This window comes from Stegostoma tigrinum, chromosome 34 (assembly GCF_030684315.1).
Source record: "Stegostoma tigrinum isolate sSteTig4 chromosome 34, sSteTig4.hap1, whole genome shotgun sequence".
NCBI classification, from domain to species: Eukaryota; Metazoa; Chordata; class Chondrichthyes; order Orectolobiformes; family Stegostomatidae; genus Stegostoma; species Stegostoma tigrinum.
The window spans coordinates 6,660,457-6,679,119 of record NC_081387.1 but is presented as its reverse complement, the minus strand read 5'-3'; the positions used below and the strand labels follow the sequence as shown (position 1 = coordinate 6,679,119).

The window sequence follows — 18,663 nt, the reverse complement described above, 5'->3', positions numbered from 1 at the left end:
GGGCCAGACCAGGCAAGAATGGCAGCTTCCTTCCCGAAAAGACATAAGTGAACCAGATGGGTTTTTCCCAACAAAGGATTCGTGGTTTTCATTCGACTGTTAAGTCCAGATATTTATTAAGTTCAAATTCCACCATCTGCCGTGGCAGGATTTGAACCCTGGTCACCAGAACATTTGATTGGGCCCCTGCCTGGATCTTAACAGCCCAGCGATAATACCACTAGGCCATCACCTCCCCATCCAACCCTGTAGGGGGTTCATAAAATCGTGAGGGACATTGATAGGGTGAATAGCCAAGGTCTTTTTCCCAGCATAGGGGAGTCCAAAACTAAAGGGCACAGATTTAAGTTGAGAGGGAAAACATCTAAAAGGGACCTAAGGAGCAACTTTCTCACACACAAGGTGGTGTAAGTATAGAATGAGCTGCCAGAGGAAGTGGTGGAGGCTGGTACAATTATGACATTTAAAAGGCATTGACTGAGTGTATGAATAGGAGCAGTTTAGAAGGATATGGGCCAAATACTGGCAAATGGCCTAGATTAACTTAGGTTATCTGGTCAGCCTGGACAAGTTGGACCGAAGGGTCTGTTTCAATGACTGTACGTGCAAAGTGTGCAGGGACATGTGCATTGGGGGATTTTGGATGTGCAGTTACTGACATGTGGGATCCCCAACATGCAGTTACTGACACACCCAGTGGCGGGGCTACTGGACATGCAGTTACTGACACACAAAGGGGTGGGGGTGGGTGTAGGGTGGGGTGGGGAGTGGGCGGGGTGGGGGGGCGGGTCTACTGGACATGCTGTTAGTGACACACACGCGGGTATCCTGGACATGCAGGGCAGTCCTGGACACGCAGGTACAGATTTTAAGTTGTCCCAGATGAACAGCTGACAGAGTTTGAGGACCCTGCATTTCATGTTTTCTTGCCACGGGTGCTGGGATGCAGTTCCAAGCGCACAGTCAGTGACATACAAGGTCGCAACTGCCCAGTTACCCCTGCAGAGGGCTTCCTTAACAGACCTCGACATACAAGGGGCACAGACAATTAGCAGTGTGCGCAGTTCAACCCGCAGGGACACAGATGTGCAGTTGCCTGTGTGTAGAGTCAGATACACAGGGTCACTGGCACTTGTACCTTCCTCATGCCAGCACACATCAACAGGAAGGAAGCACAGGATATTCAATCCATTGAGACAGACACGCGGGTTAGTCAGCTTCAGGCACAGTTGCAGGTGTACCTTCCATGAAATTTCTGCATGTGACACAGCACGCCACTTTCTGAAACATAATACGTTTACAAAAAAAAACCCTCCCGACCTTTGCAAACTTCACCAGCCCCACAAACCTCCGATATGTCTGCTCTCCACTAATTGTGACCTGCGGAAGATCTCCAATTTTAATGAAAGCACCAAGTCCTATAAGACCCAATGTCACAATTCCCCCGCCCCACCACCATCTCAGCGTCTAGCTTTCCTCTTTGAGATTACTTTAAAATATACCGCTTTCACGGTTTTCTTCGCCTCTAGCACTGTCAGTGACTTTCCGTTGTGTAATATTCCTGCAGTGTGTTATATTGAACGGATGCAAGTACTGTTTTTGGAATATTGAAGTAAAGTTATAACTTTTCCCAACTTTCAGGCTGAGAGGGAACGCTTCCCACGACAAAGGCGCTTTGACAGTGCAGTACAGAGGAATAGAGCAGATATTAAGGAGAACCTGGGGGTCACAGCAGATCAGGGAATCCACCGCGATGATAGCTGCAGAGACAAATGGAGTGTGTGCAAGACAAACCGGACTGACCTGGAAAAGATGGTGCCCCCACTAGCAGCTGCCAAGGGTAGGTGTTAAAGTGCTTTATGCTCACACCCCATTGCGGATCCACACTGCTCCACATTGTCCCAACCCTGGGACAGCACAGTGCTTCCTCACTGACCCCTCACTGCTCCACACTCCCAGCCCAGGGACAGCACAGTGCTTTCTCACTGACCCCTCACTGCTCCACACTGTCCCAGCCCAGGGACAGCACAGTGCTTTCTCACTGACCCCTCACTGCTCCACACTGTCCCAGCCCAGGGACAGCACAGTGCTTTCTCACTGACCCCTCTCTGCTCCACACTATCCCAGCCCAGGGACAGCACAGGCTTTCTCACTGACCCCTCACTGCTCCACACTGTCCCAGCCCAGGGACAGCACAGGCTTTCTCACTGACCCCTCACTGCTCCACACTGTCCCAGCCCAGGGACAGCATACTGCTACCACACCATCTTAGTCCACTCCCCACCCTTCGCTATATGACTCTATGACAGGTAAATGGCCTCTGTATCTAGCTGGTTGTGCTGACCAACTTGTGTGTTAATCTCAACGGGCTGAGTAACCCGCATGTCTGTCTCAATGGATTGAATATCCTGTGCTTCCTTCCTGCTGTCTGATGTTGCGGCCTCTGCTGTTTGTTACAGATGCCACTGTGGTTGTGGTGGTCAGCAAGGCAAACGTGCTGCAGGCCATCTACTTCCAGGATAGCAGCATGAAGCAGACCTTCGAGAGGTATCCCGAGGTGCTGCTGTTGGACGTCACGTACAAGTGGGACAGCCTGCGGCTGCCCACCTTCCTGCTTCTGGTAATCGATGGCAATGGCGAGAGCGAGCTGGTCTGCATGTGGTTTGTCCAGAATGAGGAACACGAGACCATCAAGCAGCTACTGCACATCTTCAAGCAGAAAAACCCGGCGGCAGAGAGGATCCAGACAGTCATGTGCAGCGGAAAGCCCAACCGGGGTGAAGTTATCTCTGAAGTGCTGCCGCACTGCAAGCCCCTCACCTGCCTCTTCCATACCCTGTGTACCTTCCAGGCAGACGTCACCACTGACAAGCTGCAAGTGACGGTCGGACAGCGGTGAGTCCTGGTGTTTTGCTACTGCTCCGGGATATGTCTGGACATTTATCCTGTGCGCTTCTGTTAGGGGCTGTAGTTGCCACAAGGAGGCAACCAACCTTCACATCCTACCTTCACCGTTCTCCTCCCCTTCCTCCCCTGAAATCCCTGTCTTGCCAGCCATCACCTCTATCTCAGTAGCTAATTCGTAAGGCAGCCTGGTGGAACCTGGTTCAGAGTTATGTCTTTTAGGAGAGTACTGGGAACACTTAGGAGAAGAAATACCTCTCCGCTACTATTTCTGTTTCAAACTTACTCCAAATGCATCAGACTATATATGCGCCTCTTATCTGTTATTTGCTACATTTATCAATTACCAATCTCAAGATTTCCCAGTCTGTCAGCTTACCCATAAACTTGCTATTTTTCCCAACGCCTCTCTCGCTCAATGGCTCTACCTCCTTCTAACTCTCCAGTAGCATTGCTATATATCAATAGAAGTGTCAACGTGTACATTTTTTGTTAACTGAGCCTCATATTGATTTCTGTGTTATCTTTGTTTAATTTTCTACTTCGCTTTAATTTTCCACTTAGGATTTATTTTAATTTGTTTATAGGGTGTGGCCAAAATTTATTGCCCATCCCTAAAAGCACTGGAGGAAGAGGTTGTGAGCCATGTTAGTGAGTTTTTACATGACAAGGAGTGTTAATGACCCACAGCGCTTCCAAGAAGGGATGCCCAGGATTTTGACGCAGTAACAGTAAAGGAGCAGTGGAATAGTTCCAAGTCAATATGGCATGTGGCCTGGAGGGAAGCTTGCAGTTGCTGATGGTATTCCCGTGTACCCATTGCCCTTTTACTTCTGGGTGCTGGAAGTTGTAGGATTGGAAAATGCTGTCAGAAGAGTCTTGGTGAGTTGCTGAAATGCATCTTGTGGATGATATGCTTTGTGCGCGTCCCCCCCCCCCCCCCCCCCCCCCCCCCCCCCCCCCCCCCCCCCCCCATCCTCACCCCCGTGCACCAGCGGCAAAGTGAGTGAGTGTGAAAAGTCATGGATTTGGTGCCTTTAGAGCAGGCTGCTTTACCCTGGATGGTGTCATCCTCCATGTGTGTTGTTGGATCTGCACTCATTTAGGCAAGTGAGGAGTATTCCATCGTCCTCCTGCTATATACCTTGTAGATGTGATAATGGGAACTGCAGATACTGGAGAATCCAAGATAACAAAGTGTGAAGCTGGATGAGCACAGCAGGACAAGCAGCATCTCAGGAGCATAAAAGCTGACGTTTCAGGCCTGGAACCTTCTTGAGAGAGGGGGATGGGGAGAGGGAACTGGAATAAATAGGGAGAGAGGAGCAGGCGGGCCAAAGATGGAGAGAAAAGAAGATAGGTAGAGAGGAGAGTATAGGTGAGGAAGTAGGGAGGGGAGAGGTCAGTCCAAGGAAGACGGACAGGTCAAAGAGGCGGGATAAGGTGGTAGGTAGGAAATGGAGGTGCGGCTTGAGGTGGGAGGAAGGGATGGGTGAGAGGAAGAACAGGTTAGGGAAGCAAAGACAGGCTGGGCTGGTTTAGGGATGCAGTGGGGGGAGGGGACGAGCTGGGCTGGTTTTGTGATGCAGTGCGTGAAGGGGAGATTTTGAAGCTTGTGAAGTCCACATTGATACCATTGAACTGCAGGGTTCCCAAGCAGAATATGAGTTGCTGTTCCTGCAACCTTCGGGTGACATCATTGTGGCACTGCAGGAGGCCCATGATGGACATGTCATCTAAAGAATGGGAGGGGGAGTGGAAATGTTTCGCGACTGGGAGGTGCAGTTGTTTATTGCGAACCAAGCGGAGGTGTTCTGCAAAGCGGTCACCAAGCCTCCGCTTGGTTTCCCCAATGTAGAGGAAGCCATACCGGGTGCAATGGATACAATATACCACATTGGCAGATGTGCAGGTGAACATCTGCTTGATATGGAAGGTCATCTTGGGGCCTGGGATAGGGGAGAGGGAGGAGGTGTGGGGACAAGTGTAGCACTTCCAGCGGTTGCAGGGGAAGGTGCCGGGTGTGGTGGGGTTAGAGGGGAGTGTGGAGCGGACAAGGGAATCGCGGAGAGAGTGATCTCTCCGGAAGGCAGACAAGGGTGGGGATCGAAAAATAGCTTGGGTGGTGGGGTCGGATTGTAGATGGCGGAAGTGTCAGAGGATGATACGTTGTATCTGGAGGTTGGTGGGGTGGTATGAGAGATCACTCCAGAGAGACCGCTCTCTCCGCGACTCCCTTGTCCGCTCCACACTCCCCTCCAACCCCACCACACCGGGCACCTTCCCCTGCAACCACAGGAAGTGCTACACTTGTTCCCACACCACCTCCCTCACCCCTATCCCAGGCCCCAAGATGACCTTCCATATCAAGCAGATGTTCACCTGCACATCTGCCAATGTGGTATATTGTATCCATTGCACCCGGTGTGGCTACCTCTACATTGGGGAAACCAAGCGGAGGCTTGGTGACCGCTTGCAGAACACCTCTGCTCGGTTCGCAACAAACAACTGAACCTCCCAGTCGCGAAACATTTCAACTCCCCCTCCCATTCCTGAGACGACATGTCCATCATGGGCCTCCTGCAGTGCCACGATGATGCCACCCGAAGGTTGCAGGAGCAGCAACTCATATTCTGCTTGGGAACCCTGCAGCCCAATGGTATCAATGTGGACTTCACAAGCTTCAAAATCTCCCCTCCCCCCACTGCATCCCAAAACCAGCCCAGTTCTTCCCCTCCCGCTACTGCATCCCTAAAGCAGCCCAGCCTGTCTCTGCTTCCCTAACCTGTTCTTCCTCTCACCCATCCCTTCCTCCCACCTCAAGCCGCACCTCCATTTCCTACCTACCACCTCATCCCACCTTCTTGACCTGTCCGTCTTCCCTGGACTGACCTATCCCCTCCCTACCTCCTCACCTATACTCTCCTCTCTACCTATGTTCTTTTCTCTCCATCTTCAGTCCGCCTCCCCCTCTCTCCCTATTTATTCCAGTTCCCTCTCCCCATACCCCTCTCTGTTGAAGGTTCCAGGCCCGAAACGTCCGCTTTTGTGCTCCTGAGATGCTGCTTGGCCTGCTGTGTTCATCCAGCTCCACACTTTGTTATCTTGTACCTTGTAGATGTTGGTCAGGGATTGGTGAGTCAAGAGGTTATTTATTTGCCATAAAATCTGTAACCTCTGACTTGCTGTTGAAGCCACAATGTTTATATGGCTGATGCAGTTCAGGTTTTGGTCAAAGGTAACCCGAAGTGTTGATAGTGAGGGATGCAGTGACGGTAATGCCATCCAGAATCAAATATTGATGGTTAGATTCTCAATTGTTGGAGCTGGTCATTGCCCAGTAATTATGTCGCACAATGTTACAATTATCAGACCAAGCCAAATGTTGTCTAGGTTTTGTTGCATGCGGAAACTGTCTGCTTCAAATACTGAGCTTTGGTGACCAAAGCTTACTTCTGTTCCTATGATGGATGGAAGGTCATTGAAAAAGCAGCTGAAGATGGTATGTCCGAGGACATAACTCTAAGGAACTGCTGTGGAGATGTCTCCGAGCTGAGGTGACTGACCCCCAACAGCCAAAACCATCTTCCTTTGTGCAGGTATAACTCCATCCTGCAGAGAGTTTTCCCAAGTTCTCATTGACTGCAGTTTTGTCAGGGTTCTTCAGAGCAGTCTTGATGTCAAGGTCGGCCACTCTTGTCTCACCTCTGGAATTCAGCTCTTTTGCCCATGTTTGAAACAAGGCTCCAGGAGTCAGGAGCTGGGTTGCTCTGCTAAACTGAGCATCAATAAGCAGGTTACTTTTTTGTGGGTACTACTTTAATTAAGGATGTCTGGTCAGTATGGATGAGTTGGACCGAAGGGTCTGTTTCCGTGTGGGGTAAATGTTCAATGTTATAGCTGTTCTGGAACAGCTCAGTTAGAGGTCCAGCAAATTCTGGACCGCAGGTCTTCGGAACCAATGGCAGAATGTCACCAGAGTCCGTAGCCTTCATAGTCTCCAGTGCAGAATTGGCTCAAGGCTGGCATTTGTGTTGTTGTGGGCCACACTGCAATATTCACTCTGCACTTCTGGCTAAAGATGGGTGCAAATGTTTTAACAAGGTGTGGAGCTGGATGAACACAGCAGGCCAGGCAGCATCAGAGGAGCAGGAAAGCTGACGTTTCGGGTCGAGACCCTTCTTCAGAAATGGGGGAGGGGAAGGGGATTCTGAAATAAATAGGGAGAGAAAGGGAGGCAAATAGAAGATGGATAAAGAAGAAGATAGGTGGAGAGGAGACAGGTCAAAAAGGTGGGGTTGCAACCAGTAAAGGTGAATGTAGGTGGGGAGTTAGGGAGGGGATAGCTTGGTCCAGGGAGGACCCTTGGGCCAGTTCGCAACAAACAACTATACCTCCCAGTCACGAACAATTTCAACTCCTCCTCCCGCTCCTTGGATAACATGTCAATCCTGGGCCTCCTCCATTGCCACAATGATGCCACCCAAAGGCTACAGGAACAGAATCTCATATTTCGCTTGGGCACCCTGCAGCCCGAGGGTATCAATGTGGTCTTCACAAGTTTCAAAATCTCCCCTCCGCCGACCGCATCCCAAAACCAGCCCAGCTCGTCCCTGCCTCCCTAACCATTCCTCCCACTTGAAGCCCCACCCCCATCTCCTACCACTAACCTCATCCCACCCCCCAGACCTGTCTGTCCTCACTGAACTGACCTATCCCCTCCCTAACTCTCCACCTACATTCTCTGTTATTGACTGCAACCCCGCCTCTTTGACCTGTCTGTCTCCTCTCCAACTGTATCCTTTATCCATCTTCTATCCGCCTCCCCCTCTCTCCCTATTTATTTCAGAATCCCCCTCCCCCTCCCCCATTTCTGAAGAAGGGCCTCAACCTGAAACGTCAGCTTTCCTGCTCCTGTGACGCTGCTTGGCCTGCTGTGTTCATCCAGCTCTATACCTTGTCATATCAGATTCTCCAGCATCGGCAGTTCCTACTATCTCTGCAAATGTTTTAGCCTTATTTTATGTGCTGGTGCCCTGGGCTGTCCCACCAGTGAGGATGGGGCTATTTATGGAGCCGCCTCTTTTTGGTACTCCTTTCATCACCCACCATATTAACAACTCTGTATGGTGGGGTTGTATCTGTTGTTAGTGTGGTCACTTAGTCCTATTTTATTGCATGCTGCTTACACATTCAGATGGTCCTGTTATGGCTTCAACAGATTCATATTTCATTTTTGGATATGCCTTACTTGTCCACCTGCACTTTTTATTGAACTAGTGTCGATTTCCAACTTGATGGGAAATGCTGGAGTGTGGTGTGAGGTTACAGATTGGTTTGATTTGTTGTTGTCACATGCATTTTGCATGCAGTACAGGCAGATCATATCACACAAAGACAAACACATCACTGGGTGATTAAACCAATGTAAGGCATACAAAGCTACAGCTGCATAGGAGGTGTACAGGACTGTGTTTGAAAAATGATACTGCTGCTAGAAAGCAAGAGCATAGACGTACTGCTCAGTCTATGTAAGGCTGTGGTCGGATCTCACGTGGAATATTGTGAGCAGTATTGGGTCTTGTATCTAAGGAAAGATGCGTTGGCCTTCAAGGGGATTCAGAGGAGGTTTACAAGAACGATCCTAGGAATGAAGGGCTTGCCATATAAGGAGAGACCGAGGAGTCTGGATTTATATTTGTTGGAATTAATAAGAATGAGAGGGGGATCTCTCATTGAAACTTACAGAATAACAGAGGCCTGGATAGAGTGGATGTGGGAAGATGTTTTCACTAGTGGGAAAGGTGAGGACCCGAGGGCATAGTCGCAGACGGAAGGAATAACCCTTTAAAACTGATCTGAGGAAGAACTTCTTCAGCCGGGGGTGTGTTAATCTGTGGAACTCATTGCAGCAAAGGGCTGTGGAAGCCACATTGTTGAGTGTATTTAATTTAGAGATAGGTTCTTCATTAGTAGGGGGATCAATGGTTATGGGGAGAAGGCAGGAGAATAGAGTTGAGAGACACATCAACCATGATCAAATGGCAGAGTGATCCAGTGGGCCGAATGGCCTAATTCTGGTCCTATATTGTATGATTGACTACAGCATCTCATAAACATGCAGTTTTGAGTTTCTAGATTAGCTCAAAGCCAGTCTTATTTGTGATGGTAATAGTGCCGCACAATATGATAGAGGATGTCCTGGGTCTACAGACAGAACGTTGTCTCCACAAGGACTATGCTATAATGATTCCTTACCAATACTACTGTTGATAGACTTATCTGCAGCAAGCCAATTGGTGAGAACGAGGTGAAGCATGTTTTTCGATTTTGTACATTACCTCATCGCCTGCTGTAGACCTAGTCTAGCACCTGTGACCTTTAGGACTGAAAACAGTTAGGTCATTAATGGTGCTACTGATCCACTCTTGGTGATAGACTTTGAAACCCCTCACCTGGAGCACCTGCTATGCTCTTCCCACCCTGTTCTTCCAGATGGTGCTGAACACGACAGAGGACTGATTCCTCATCTGAGAGCTGGTGGGAGACAGTGAAGAGTAGGAGTCGGCCTTGCCCACATTTGACCTAATGCCAGGAGAAATTAATGTTGAGCACTTGCGGGGCAACTCCACCCTGACTGACACCACTGTGCCACCACCTCTCCTGGATCTGTCCATCTGGAGGGATAGGACATACTCTGGGGTTGGTGCCTGGCTTGATATTTCTGAGGTACGATTTTCTGAGTACATCTGTCAGACTAGTCTGTGGGGCAGCTTCCCAAATTTAGTACAAACTCCCGGATGTTAGTAAGCACGACTTTGCAGAATCAATGGGACTCAGCTTGTTGTTATTGCGCCTGTGCCAGTTTTGACACCAGGGTGGTCCGTCCAATTTTGTTCCTTTCTTTAGACTCTAGTGATGTTTGATGCAACTGAGTTGCTTGCTTAGACCAGTTCAGAGGGCAGCTAAGACACAAACTCATTACTGTAGGTCTGAAACCACTTGCAGGCCAAACTAGGGAAGGGTGGCAGATTTCCTCCCTTAAAGGGCATTCGTGAACCAGATGGATTTTTATGAAAACACAAAATTGTTCACAATTGCACGAGTTTTTAAGTCCAGCTATGTTTTGAATATGACTTTTACCAGCGGTGATGGAATTTGAAACCATGTCACCAGAATGTTAACCTTTTACTAATCCAGAGACATTACCACCCTGTCACTGCCTACCCTTAAATGATCTCGATCTTTTCCAGACTAATTTCTGTTTTGCTGACTTTTATCTAGCAGTCTCTTTTTCTCAACAACTTTCAAAATCTGCCTGGCTTTTTTACATATTTTTTTCCAAAGTATTGATTCTCTGGATTTGAGCATTTATTACCCATTGCCCGTTGCTATTGAAGATGATATTGAATCATCGCATTGAACCAGTACATTCCATTTAATACTGCTGCATCTATAGCGATGTTTGGGTGTGAGTTGCAAGCTTTTGACCCAGTGCCAGTGGGGAGAAGGGTCTGTGATAATAAAATTCCGGATCAGGACGACATGTGGGTTGGAAGTGAACTTGCAGGTGGTGTTGTTGCCATGATCTTGCTGTTCTTGTCTTTCTCAATGGAAGGGGCCATAGGCTTGAAAGGTGCTGACAGAAGGAGCCTTCTTGCAGTTGGTGATATCAGAACACACAAAATTTAGCTCCAGCAGAGGAGTGAATCATTTCAACTAATAGTAGGGCAGAACAGAAGCTTGGAAAATGTGGCACTAGGAAAGGATCAGGTTGGTTAAGGAATGTGGTGGAAGAAGGTAAGCCAGGTCCCAGGGTGTGGCCCAGACCGCCAGCCAGTTTGTCGCTGTTCCTAATTCAAGCAAGCCTCCTGATTCGGGGCCCGTTTGATTTAATTTGATATACTATGGTCATATGTACCAAGCTACAGTGAAAAGTTTTGTTTTGCCTGCCATACAGGCAAATCATACCGTACAAAGTGCATTAGGGTAATGGAACAGAGCGAGGAATATACTATTGCGGCTCCAGAGAAGGCACACAGAGAGTGAGATCAACGTTAGACATCTGAAATATTAAATTTAAAGACAGCAGAAGGAAGCTATTTTTGAATCTGTTCCTATGTGTAAACAAACTTTTATATCTTCTGCCAGATGGAAGAGGATGCAGGAGAGTTTAACTGGGGTGAGAGTACTCTTTGATTATGCTGGTTGTTTTTCCTGAGGTTATGGGAAATATAGATGGAGTCTGTGAATGGAAGGTTGGTTTGTGTGATGAACTGCAGTGTTCACACCTTTGTGTAGTTTCTTGCAGTGTTTCCGTGGTGGGTTCATGTGACTGAACAAGCAGATTCACAGTCCAAAGATTTTTGGGCACAATGGAGCAAGCTGTCCCACAGGACAGTGGGAACCGGAGAGCTAGGTTTGCTTCCTGTGATAATGGGAACTGCAGATGCTGGAGAATCCAAGATAATAAAATGTGAGGCTGGATGAACACAGCAGGCCCAGCAGCATCTCAGGAGCACAAAAGCTGATGTTTCGGGCCCGAATAGTCAGCTTTTGTGCTCCTGAGGTACTGCTGGGCCTGCTGTGTTCATCCAGCCTCACATTTTATTATCTTAGATTTGCTTCCTATTCTCTCCATCCCTGACTCATTACTAAGAGGTTGTGACTTGCGCATAGTGCAGTTTGATGAATGAGTTCTCACCGTTTTGAATGAGTGGGAGCAAGCTCCCTCCTGACATTGATGTTACTGTTGTTGCACTTCAGAGACACTCTAAAGCTGCCCATGACGTGTTTCCTGCAACCACACCTGAATTGCTGGCCATCTAAGAGTTGAGAGAACATGGCCGGATAACGAGAGAACTTTTGTCAACTATCCGAACAGAGTGTCTGGTCCATGGAAGTTGATTTTTGCAGGAATTTTGTCTGAATGCCGGTAGGGCTGGCCGACAGTAAGACACAACGTACAACAGAATTATTACCAATGCAGTTAATCCAGGTCTGGTTGCACCAAAACGTTTTGTTGACAGTAACTGTTATGTACAGCCGGATTTTTGTTCACCTGCCTGCTGTTTGTTGTCAAACACTCACTGCTATGGACTGCAGAAAGCTGAGTTGGCACAGCAGATCAGGAGGTGGATCTCCTCACCAGTGGTGGCCTTTGAGAGAGCTGCTGCCAAAATCTGGGATGTGTACAGTATGTTCCATAGTTTCTCCCTCAATGCATACAGAGACTGGAGCTCGGTGCCCAGTGTTCCACAGGGATCTGTTCTGGGACTTCTGCTCTTTATGATCTTTATAATTGGCTTGGATGAGGAAGTGGAAGGTGGGTTAGTAAGTTTGCCGATGACACGAAGGTTGGTGGAGTTGTGGACAGCGTGGAGGACTCTTGTAGGTTGCAGTGGGACATTGACAGGTTGCAGAGCTGGGCAAAGAAGTGGCAGATGGAATTCAACCCAGAAAAGTGTGAAATGATTCATTTTGGAAGGTCGAATTTGAATGCAGAATACATTAATGGCAGGATTCTCGGCAGTGTGGAGGAACAGAGGGATCTTGGGGTCCATGTCCATAGATCCCTCAAAGTTGCTACCCAAGTTGATAGGGTTTTAAAGAAGGCATACGGCATTGGCAGGGGAATTGAGTTTAAGAGCTGCGAGGTTATGCTGCAGCTCTATAAAACTGTGGTTAGACCACACTTGGAATATTGTGTTTAGTTCTGGTCACCTGATTACCGGAAAGATGTGGAACCTTTAGAGAGGGTGTAGAGGACATTTACCAGGATGCTGCCTGGACTGGAGGTAGGTCTTATGAAGAAAGGTTAAGGGAGCTAGAGCTTTTCTCATTGGAGTGAAGAAGGATGAGGTGTGACTTGATAATGATGATGAGAGGCTTAGAGAGTGTGGATAGCCAGAGACTTTATCCCCCACGGCGGAAATGACTATTACGAAGTGGCATAATTTTAAGGTGATTGGAGGAAGGTATAGGAGACATGTCAGTGGTAGGTTCTTCACACAGAGAATGGTGGGTGTGTGAAATGCACTTTCGGCAGTGTAGTGGAGTCAGATACTTTAGAGACTTTTAAGCGACTCTTGGATATGCACATGGAGTATATGCAGGGTAGATTGATCTTAGTAGGATAATAGGTCGGCACAACATCGTGGGCCGAAGGGCGCGTACTGTTCTATGTTCACTGTTCTATGTTCTAGGTGAAATATTTGACCTGACTAAGTGTCAGTCAATGTATAGCTTTGCTTGGGCAACATTCAAGGGACAGAGTGAGTTCCTTGTGTGCACAATCGAAGAGATTGTGGTTGCATGCTAATCTGGAATACAGTTGGCAAAAACCCTGCAGGCCATTCGCAAACTGTCATTTGTGTATCACAAGGTTGTCACTAGATCACTGGGGCAAGAAAAGCTGTATTGGATTCAGTGCACATACAGGACTATGTCTAAACCCTGGGGAAATCTCAGCAGCCTCTCTTTAATGAGGAGGCAGTGACCTATTAATACTGGGCTAGTAATGCAAAGAAACAGGCTAATGCTGTGAGGAGATGAGTTTGAATCCTGTGCAGTTGATTGTTGTTAAAAACCTAATTGGTCCTTGAGGGGAGGAAATCTGCTGACCTTACCCCACCGTACACAATACTCAAATTGCTTGACTGCCCGCTGGACATTAGAAATCGGGAATAAATGTTTGGCGAACCAGAAATGCCCACATCCAATAAACGCATAAAAAGAAAAAGGTCGGGCTTATACAATTAATGTTAGGGATTTGAGCTGTAGAGCAGAGGGACCTACAGGTGCAGGCACATAATTCTTTAAAGTTTGCATCACGTAGATAGGATGGTTAAAAAGGCATTTGGCACATGTGCTTCTATTGCTCAGTCCTTTGAGTATAGGAGTTGGGACATTATGTTGAGGTTGTACAGGACATTGGTGAGGCCTCATCTGGAGTACTGCGTCCAGTTCTGGTCACCCGGTTGTAGGAAGAATATTATCAAGCTGCAGAGGCTTCAGAAGAGATTTACCACCATGTTGCCAGGTATGGAAGGTTTGAGTTATAAAGAAAAGTTGGATAGGCTGGGACTTTCTCAGGAGAGAGAAGGAAGTTGAACGGTGACCTAATAAAGCATCTAAAATAATAAGTATTAGATAGAGTTGATGGTAGTTGTCTTCTCTCTAAGATAGGGAATTTTAAGACTAAAGGCACATTTTTAAGGTGAGAGGAGAGAGATTTAAAAAAGACATGAGGCAAATTTTTTACACACATGTGGAATGAACTTCATGAGGAAGCGTTGGATGCGGATACAATTACAATGTTTAAAAGACATTTGGATGGATATATGAACAGGGAAGGTTCGGAGGGATCTGGGCCAGGAGAGGGCACGTGGGACTAGATTAGTTTTGATTGTGTTTGGCAAATACTGGTTGAACCAAGAGGTCTGTTTCTGTGCTATCTGACTCTGATTCCATGACTCTAATTTAGGTCAGAACCACCCCACATGCAGATTAATGATCCCAAGCCCTAATACCTGAGCTCTCTTTCTGCACTCCCAGTGACTCTGATGCAGCCATCCACCATTACCCACTGCCTGAGCAATAATTGGAGCACAGACCAAAAGATCTAACAGTCCTGACCTCAGTGTTTTGACGAGAAGGTTATAAAGTAGATAATCAGAACCCTGTTTCTCAAACATTGAGCTTCATTGGACTAGTATGAGACCAAGGATAGAGCTGGAGTGGAGTCCTATGTGTCTTTGATGCTGACGTTGTTGAGTGAGCTTTACTTTGACTTTAAATGTATAGTGGAAGCTTTACTATGTCTCCAATCTTGTGCTGTCCCTGAGTGGGGCATGTTTGATGGGAACAATAAAGAGGGAGATTTACTTTCAGTTTAAAAATGAAGGGGAAGTTTTACTCTGTATCTAAGACTGCACTGTCTCCATCCTGGGAGTGTGGGATGTGGACAGAATAGACTGTGTTTAACTTTCAGTTTAATAGAGTAGAGTGGGAGAAGAGAATTAAAAACGTAAGACAATGGGAAGCTCGAATTACGCTTGTGAACTCATTAGGGACTGCTGAATGGCTGCAAGGGTAGGAAGAGACTGTCATGCATCTCCTTTTGAAATGTGCCTTTGCAGACAAAGTGTGGAAAGAGATGCAGTGGTTTTTGTCAAGGTTCATTCCAAGCAGCTCCATGACACAGCGCTCTGTGCTGTATGGCTGTTCCCCAGGACGTACACAGAGACAAACATTGACTGTTCCTGGAAGACCATCAACTTGGTGATGGACAGTCTTTGGTCTGGCCGAAGCCTGCTGGTCTTTCACTGCTAAAAGAGTTAACCTAAACCAAATGTTGCAGACTGGCACATTCTAAGGTCATTGACTTTGTGCTGAGGGATGCATGAAAGCTTGGGACAGCTGTTGTCAATGTGATGGAGGGAGCGACCACAGTCTGAGGTCTTTCTGCCGAAGTACAATTATCAAACCCTTTGCTTTCCTCAAATGTATGTAAGTAGTATCCTGTGTGAGTATGAAATGCATTCAACCTTTGCAACTGCCAGGAATGTAACATCCAACATTTGCTTTCCTTGATATGCACCATGGCGCAGTTTTTAACACTGCTGCCTCACAGCATCAGGGACCTGGACTCGATTCCAGCCTGGGGCGACTCTGCATGGAGTTTGCACGTTCCTCTGGTGCCAGCATGAGTTTCCAGTTTCCTCCCACAGTCCAAAGATGTGCAGGCTAGTTGGAGTAGCCATAGGAATTGCAGGGTTACAGGGATAGGGTAGATGAGATGGGTGGTGGTGGGATGCTCTTCGGCCGGTTGGTGTGGACTCAATGGGCCAAATGGCCTGCTTCCACACTGCAGGGATTCTGTGATTCTATGATGCTAAGACTGTACAGAACTGCTTTAGGACCTTCTGTGTATTTTTTTTTCTCTCTTTCTACTTAGAGAAAGGGTATATTTTTGACCTGGTTTCTCGCCTCTTGCTGCCTTTTCAGGAACCTGCTGCTGGAGATCCTTCACAACATGTGCTACGCGGCGTCGGCCGAGGAGTACGACCTGCTGTACCACCAGCTGCTGGACACCAACGCGCAGCGGGCGATCGACTACTTCCACCGGCAGTGGCACGGCAGCCGCGGGCAGTGGGTGGAGAGCTTCAAGCACGAGGGCGAGACCTACCTGACCAGCACCGTCAAGCGGGCCGAGCTGCTGAGCCAGCAGCTGCAGGCGCGCCTGGGCAAGATCGCCGACTCGGCCAGCTTTGCACAGGAGCTGCTGAAGGCCATCGACAGCCTACGGGCCGACAGCGACTGCCGGGCCGCACGCACGCTGCAGCAGAGGCCGCCAGTGGGCACGGACTCCGGCCCAGCCGCCTCCGCTTACTCAGAGCTGCTGACCGGCTACGCCTTCTCACGGGTGCGCCGAGAGCTGGAGGAGGCCGAATGGGTGAGCTTCCTGAGCGCCGAAGCCGAGCGGGCCAGGCCAGCGTGCCGCCGGCGGGCGCTGCTCACCGAGATCAACAGCTGCCAGTGCGCCTTCCGCACCGCCATGAAGCTGCCGTGCCGCCACCTGCTGGCCCTGCGCCGGCTACGGGGCGACGGACTTTTCGACCCGGCGCTCTGCTCGGCGCGATGGACCCGCCAGCACTACCTGAGGGACCACCCGCTGCTCCTCCTGCAGGACCCGGAACCCGTCCCTGTCCCCGTCCCCATCCAGCCTATGGCTCCCGTACCCACATCGCCGAGAGAGCAGACCACGACAGCAACAACAGCAGCGCAGCAGCAGGAGGAGCGGTACAGCCAGGCGTTCCGGGTCTCTCAGAAACTCTCGCTGCTTGCAGCTGGCTGCCCTGCCGACGAGTTTGACAGCTGCTTGGCTGTCATGACCGCCGTCACCAACATCTGGGCCAGGGGTGGCCAAGTGCGGGTCACTGAGATGAACGGTTGGTACAGTCGCCCATGCAAACGTGTGTGAGGGAAATGGGGAGGTGGATGGCAGGAGGCTAACGCACAAAAAACACATCTGGAATGTGCGCCAATGTGACAAGTATACACACACACACACACACACACAAAGCCGATACAAACGTGTCTAGAGAAAGGTCAGACAATGCTGGCTCAATAGTTAGCACCGCTGTCTCAGCGCACCAGGGACCCTATTTAACATCCACCTTCAGGTGACTGTGTCGAGCTTGCACGTTCTTCCTGTGTCTGTTTGGGCTCTCTCCTGGTGCCCCCCCACAGCCAGATGTACTGGTTAGACGGATTGGTCACGTAAATTGCCCACGGTGTCTGGGCTGGATGAGTTTTCATAGAATCTACAGAATCCCCACAGTGTGAAAACAGGCCCTCTGGCCCAACAAGTCCACACCGACACACAGAGCATCCCACCCAGACCCATCCCCCTCATGTGCACATCCCTGAACACTATGGGCAATTTAGTGTGGCCAATCCACCTATCATGCACATTTTTGGATTGTGGGAGGAAACCCATGCAAAAACGAGGAGAATGTGCAAACTCCACACAGACAGTCGTCCGAGGCTGGAATTGAACCCGGGCCCCTGGTGCTGTGAAAAAGCAGTGCTAACCTCTGAGCCACCATGCCGCCCAAGGTTAACCTTGTAAATGTGAAAAAAGATGGGGTCACCCCCCCCCCCTCCCCCGGAAGATCAGACCAGACCAGACCCGATGGCTGAATGGCCCCTTCCTGCACTGCAGGGTTGTTGTGATTTTAACGTCAGTGAAGTTAATGTTTCAAGGCAGCTCTGACTTGTAGTCTGAACATGCCAACTTGAAAGGGTTCAGAAAAAGATGTACAAAGATGTTACCAAGCATGGAGGGTTTGAACTGTAGGGAGAGGCTGAATAGGATGGGGCTGTTTTCCCTGGAGGATCGGAAGTTGAGCAGTGACCTTGTCGAGGTTTATAAAATCATGAGGGCCATGGATTGGGTGAATAGCCAAGGTCTTTTTCCCAGGGTCTGGGAGTCCAAAACTACAGGGCATAGGTTTAAGGTGAGAGGGGAAAGATTTAAAAGGGACCTAAGGGGCACCTTAATCACACAGAGTGTGATGTGTGTATGGAATGAGCTGCCAGAGAATGTGGACGAGGCTGGTATAATTGCAACATTTAAAACGCATCTGGATGGGTAAATGAATAGGAAGGGTTTAGAAGGATATGTGTCAAATGCTTGTAAATGGGACGAGGTCTGTTTAGGATACTGGTCAGTGCGGACAATTTGAAACAAAGGGTTTATTTGTGTGCTGTGCAAAGTGAGTGTATGCAGTACACACGCACGCAGGCACACGTGAACACTTGCCAAGCATTCTCCTTCCCAAACCCCTGATCTCCACAGTCTGCGAAGACAGAATGTAGAGGTGCCCACTGAAGAGTGCCACCTGTATGTTTGCCTGGAAGCCACACACCACCCTGAGTTGGAATTACGTCAGTCATTCTTCCCTGCTTACTGGGTCAAAATCCTGGAACAAAATCTCCTTCCTCACAGCATCTGTTTGTTTTACCAACACCAAATGGACTTGCAGCAGTTCAAGAAGGCAGCTCACCACCCCCCTCTCAAGGCTGATTTAGGAATTAAAAAGTAAATGCTGGCTCAGCCAGACGTAGCCATGTTCCATGGATGAATGAAAAAAAACACTGGAAGCTATATGCACAGCCAAGAAGATGACACATTTCTTTTCATTCATTCACAATTGAGGGCATCACTGCCTTGGCAGCATTTATTGCCCACAG

The 18,663-nt window shown here is 48.7% G+C and overlaps 1 protein-coding gene across 1 annotated transcript in view; it reads left to right on the top strand.

Moving 5' to 3' along the window:
- Positions 1-18,663, top strand: part of LOC125446641 (uncharacterized) — a 33,786-nt gene that overhangs the window by 12,143 nt on the left and 2,980 nt on the right. The window contains exons 5-7 of the mRNA XM_048520366.2: positions 1,642-1,840; positions 2,460-2,895; positions 15,913-16,856. Of these exons, the coding sequence (XP_048376323.1) occupies positions 1,642-1,840; positions 2,460-2,895; positions 15,913-16,856 (1,579 nt within the window). The remainder of the gene's footprint in view (positions 1-1,641; positions 1,841-2,459; positions 2,896-15,912; positions 16,857-18,663) is intronic.